Source organism: Rhagoletis zephyria, unplaced genomic scaffold (genome assembly GCF_001687245.7).
Source record: "Rhagoletis zephyria isolate East Lansing unplaced genomic scaffold, Rhagoletis_zephyria_1.1 Rzeph_scaffold_26299, whole genome shotgun sequence".
NCBI lineage: Eukaryota > Metazoa > Arthropoda > Insecta > Diptera > Tephritidae > Rhagoletis > Rhagoletis zephyria.
Genome location: NW_016183357.1, coordinates 1 through 5,587, shown reverse-complemented (window position 1 = coordinate 5,587; position 5,587 = coordinate 1). Strand labels below are relative to the sequence as shown.

Here is a 5,587-nt window from a genome sequence, read left to right as displayed (position 1 = left end):
TGAAGAGATGAGGACGAAGAAGAAATAGTTGAGCACTTCTTCTGTAGCTACCTGGCTTTAGCTAAGAGCAAACTGAGCTCTCCAAGTCGGCACCTTTTCGGCTCTCTTACGGACCCATCCGGCTTCATAAGAGCTGCAAAACGGTTCTGTGTAGAATAGTCACTGAGGTTCCCTTGTTTCACAGTGGTATCATCACAATGGACCTGTAAGGTCTAAGTGAGTTGGTCATTGGACCGACTTCCACATCAACCTAACCTAACCTACCAGCTATTGATAGATAGCTATATATGAATAAAGTAAGCAATGCGACCATAAGGTCTATTGCACCCCCTAATAAACTCTTGACTTGGCGAAGTCCCGCGATGTTACGCCAATGCAATACCCGAGTTTACCATTTTCCTTTATGAGCGCCCCTTTTATCGTACTGGGACCCACTGCAAGGAAGGGCTCCAGTCCTATCGGAGTCGAGGCAGCAGCCAGTCTGGCTAGCTGATCGGCTTCTTCAGTTCCTTCGAATCCCATATGTCTCGGCACCCATATAAGATGGATGGTATTGTTCATAGCAAGGTCATTAAGCTTTTCGATACATTCTCGGACCAAAGATTTGACATCGAAGGATGAGAAAGCCATAAGTGGCGCCTGACTATCATTTAGTATGAAGGTTGATCGCTGCGCATCGACTGATGGCATAAACTTCTGCTTGAAAGCACGTCTTCAGGCCTGGAAAATCAACCAACGGCCCAATTAAAAGTGTAATTTTCTTTTATTTTATTTTGTTCTATATTCGTATACTTCACTGATTTAATTTTATTTTCTCATTTTCGTTTGCCTTATTTAATATGTATATACATGTGATGTCAAATACCTTTTCTCTCAAATAATACCTTAACCATTCGTGTAAAAGAGGTCCTGGATGTACATATGTACATATATGTAGGAATGTTCTTACATTTATACCCACCTTCATTCCCTTACAGATACCTGATTGCCAGATTGTATAACAGGTAATTCTGCGCACGTACACAAATCCTCGTATCTGTGAATTTTTTAAAGTTTAGCTAACGCACTAGCTAAGTTACGTTGAACTTCCTGTTAGCATTACGGCAGGAGAGAGTGTATGGCGCTAACTTTGATGGTCGGCAGCGCAAGTGAAAGGAATTCCTTCGAGATGGTGTTGCAAGCGATTCGTAAATTGCATCCGTTCGCTCAGGTGCTCCATACTTAGTTTCCGAAGTTTAGTGAACGCGATACAAAAAAAATTGTTAAGTGCTTTATTGCTAGTACCCTTGGATTCGTAATGGCTATTTGAGTAATTAAAAATTGTATAGGGACTTTTACGCTCGAAATACCATCAAATTAGGAAATGAAACTCGAAAAAGTAGAATAATTTCGGAAATAGCAAAGAAAGCATTACGAGAAATTCTTGAGGCCTAATCACACGATTGGGTATTTGGGATGAATATGAATAACATGAAGATGAAGATGAAAATAAGAGATGGAGATTAAGCTAAAGATGAAGGTGAAGGTAATAGCTGAGGATGGAGGTATAGATGATGAACGTGCTGCTAAAGGTAAAAAGGCTATTGGGATTAAGATTTCGATGAACGTTAAGATGAAGATTTAGATTAGGATTATTATAAAGGCTAATTTTACCACTATAGACCAGTGTTGCCAACTCCAAAGGCCCTAAACTGCCATTCTCCCCTGAAGAACGCCCTGTTTATCCCTTTTAAAATTCGAAAATCCCAGCAGTGCTTAATTAAGAATCCAGAAAAGAAAGACGAGGAGGTGAAAATTTAGACTTTTATTTCCAAACAAATATGTCTGGCATCCCTACTTATGCTGCTTTGCCTAGGGTATCCATTTGAAAGTTATAAGATAAATGTTAAATAACTTCAGGGCCCAGAAGCTATTCACTCTCTGTGCTACTTTTATGAGTAGATTATTATAAATAAATCGTATCACGTTCTTGCTTCCCTTCCGATTCCCAACTGCGAAGCGAAGACTGTAAGTATTATCCACTATAGCTGGATACATTGTTTGACCTCGTTATAAGATGTTGAATTTTACGAGCCTTATGGCATAAACCCAGTCGAACCTAAAACAATATTATAGCGATTGCGTTGGCTTATAGTTGATTTCCACCAATCCTTAACCACAGTGGGTAGTAATTCTATCCTTTCTAAGTAGAAGCAAACGAAAGGAAAAAGCATAAATTAAGAAGTAAACTTTGGCAATCACCCCACGTAAAAAAGTCTTTGTACTTATCTAAGCTCTTAACTGCAGTTAAGCCTTAGGTGGAAATAGGCTATAGCTTATATATAAGACATGTCGTAGTATGTGCGAAACCCAGCTAATACACATTAGAATATACATACATATATCTATGATTTTTCTCCAAGAAGAAAGTCTTCCTAGTTTTAGTGGGACTGTCTTTTCAATGAAATCAAGGAAGAATTTTTCAATATTATTAGGTTACCTAATTAAAGAAAATATATAAAATGAAGAAAAAACGGAACGGAGGACCTACTGAATGGCAGTTTTCAGGTCTAACTATTCGACTACTCTCATAACCAACACTATTATTTTTAATGAAATATATACATATGTACATCTCATCTGTATTTGTGATGATTAAAATATTTTCTTATAAATAAGATCAATAATGAGTCGTATTCTTGTTTACCTACGAATTGGAAATTTGAAATTTTTGCATAGAAAATTATAAGACAATTTCATGATTTTCGACTCTTACGAACACAAGAAGTTGCCCAAATGAAATTCCCATAAAATCAATTACGAAATCTGTATGAAATTTACATAGATTTTTTGTCTGTTTTACTCCTTACTGTAGATACTTTTCTTAGAGACAATCTTCTTCTTTCTATAGGCCATATTTTTCTCTGTGTATGTTTGGCTACAATAAAGATACCTCTCTATTCGGCTCTCAGTTGTAGGGATGTAGTAAACGCGGCTTAGTGCAAAATAAGCTGCAAGCACAACTGGCATTACTTTGCAAAGATGAAGGGAAATTGGTGTAGTTTTTAACTCTCGGACCAAACTAACCACCTAAGAAGATATGAAATGGCGAACTCAGCGAATGATTGCATACACCGCTTTACATTCGACCGCGACCACCACGCACTATTAATTTTGCTAATTTAATTAGTCTGACAAATAATTTAGCTAACTAATCGACAAGCCAAAAATAAAGATTAGCAATACAACTCATCGTTCCGCAAAATTAGTTTAATTTCCAAGCCTCATTATAGCGCTTAAATGATTTGGTTTAACAAAAAAAAAAAAAAAAAAACGTATCACTGCAAAAATGTNCACTGCAAAAATGTTAAACTACATATTCCCAACATCAATTCAGTATGTTTGTGGCGGTCCAAATAATGACACCACCGAAGCTGTTACTTCTAACTGTAACCATGCTTTTCGCCGCATTTGGATGTCAGCAAGCCGAAGCGGTAAGAATTAAAAATGATAAATATGTGTAAAAGAAATTTCGAGCCCTAACCGCCAAAATAACGTAAGCGCCATTTTTTTCAAAATCTTCTTTTTGATGCAGCAATATTCCTAGAGAATCTAGATGCATTTCTGCATCAAAAAGAAAATTTTGAAAAAAATGTCGCTTACGTTATTTTGACGGTTAGGGCTCGATGTGGTCTTAATAAGAAAAAAACTTCTCTATTAGAAAAAATCACTACTCTTTAATAATTTTCCAGAAACGCTTCCAAATCTTGGACATAAAAAATCGCGTAAGTGGCGAAAATGTCATCTTTCAGACGTATGTACATTCACGATAATGGCACCAAATTTGATATTTACTTGACGCTCATTAAACCATGGAAAGCGAATGATCTGCTTATGAGCTTAAAGCTGAAACGTAAAGCCAACAACGATACATCATACTATAGTAATATAGCGCAACTCCGACGCATCGAGGTGTGTAAATTTCTTGCCAATAACCAGCAGATGTATCTCATGCAGGCATTTTTTAAAATTCCACCGGCTGTCATATCCCTAATTCAATGTCCTTTGAAGCCGCGCAACTACAAGCTCACCAATATCTCGGTGGAACCAAATTTGTTTGTAAATACCCTGGATCCTGGCAAATATCGTTTCTTTGTTGAAGTGACCCAGTTAAGTTCGGGTGTCAAATTGCTCGATATGCAAATAACAGTGATGTGCAAAAACTGAATTTAATTTTGAATCTCATCGTAAAATGTTTGAGAAATAATAAAAAACGATCGTTACAATTTTACAAGCTTTTATTAAGTTTCACCTGTGTGCAATCAATTTTTAACGAACTTCCCATTGAGCTAGCGACTTGAAACTTAAAACTGACCTCAGAACCCGATGGCAATACTTCCTCTAGGTGGCGTAGGTGTCGAAATATTTGAAAAAGCTATATTTATAGTTCATATTGAGGAGGAGTATTACTTAAATGAAAAGGAATGACTCCACAAAAAAATTTGCATACATAGTTGGGAAACCCGTATTTATGATCTAATATGGTTCATATTGAGGACGTGTATAACTTAAATGCAAAGAAATAAATCCACAAAAAATGTTGCCGTTGTTTTAAATATTTAGCTCTTTATTTTATTAGCTGGTCTTTAAAAATATTTATTTAAATTACTTGTTTCTTAATATTTTGCATAATTATGTTCTTCTTAAACTTGCGTGCCCTGAAATAAAATTTAAAAACAATTCCTACTTATGTTTAAACTAGGGCTGATGATTTCACCCAGGTAATGAGGTAGGAGGTTCGCGGGATTTTTCGGGCTTTTCGGAACTATTTCGGAACTGATGTGAGCTTTTCCAAACTTCTCTTGAATAATTTTTGTATAAAGAATTTAGTGAAGGCATTGGTATTTATTGCATTTAGGGAAATAAATCTGTATCCAGCAATTAGAAAAGTTTATGCACATCTAGGCACAGTTAAGCAACCCTCCATATGTTTTTTTTAGGAAGCAATCCTCAACAAGTATCAATCCTAGGTAATCTCACTCTAATCCGCAGTAATGAAATTCCCTGCTGCTGTAGATTGGATGAATGAATTATAAAAACATGTGAATCGATCAAAAGGAGTATTAAAATTGCGAGACTCCCTACGACATATTTTTACATTTAATATACAAATTAAAATACTATATTTTCCTTCCGGCGTAATGATTGTCATTGTTACCACAAATATAATTAAAACTCTCAAATTTATAAGGTAAACACAAAGATGACTGCAACATATCTACATGCGTTAGGACAAGCAATCAAATTGATTACTCTTCAACAATTGCTTTAGAAGGCATAAGCTAGCCTAACAAGTGATATAAGAACCAATAAATATTTACAGTTCATTTTCGGTTGAAAAACAAACATAAAAGTTAATCGTGTATTCCCAAAACTCTTGCGCCTTTCAAATTTAGCTACATATTTACGTAGGTGTAGACACATATATGGCTACTAATGTCTCAAATCAAAATTTATACTGCCTAATCGAAAAATAGTCCTTTAATACAATAAATGTTAAACTACCCTGTAGGGAAACCGCGGACTAGTGAATCAAATTTCTAGTTCC

At 35.8% G+C, this 5,587-nt stretch overlaps 1 protein-coding gene across 1 annotated transcript; it reads left to right on the top strand.

Annotated features, from left to right (window-relative positions):
* The first annotated feature begins 3,408 nt into the window (after window positions 1-3,408).
* Window positions 3,409-4,211, top strand: LOC108382322 (uncharacterized). The gene is made up of 2 exons (XM_017638706.1): window positions 3,409-3,473; window positions 3,732-4,211. Exon 2 carries the CDS (start codon window positions 3,778-3,780, stop codon window positions 4,204-4,206), a length of 429 nt encoding a protein of 142 aa, XP_017494195.1. The 5' UTR covers window positions 3,409-3,473; window positions 3,732-3,777; the 3' UTR covers window positions 4,207-4,211.
* The last annotated feature ends 1,376 nt before the right edge of the window (window positions 4,212-5,587 follow it).

What these genes read in the sequence shown, in the direction of transcription:
- LOC108382322 (XM_017638706.1), top strand. Translation starts at nt 3,778, where the DNA reads ATGTCATCTTTCAGACGTATGTACATTCACGATAATGGCACCAAATTT.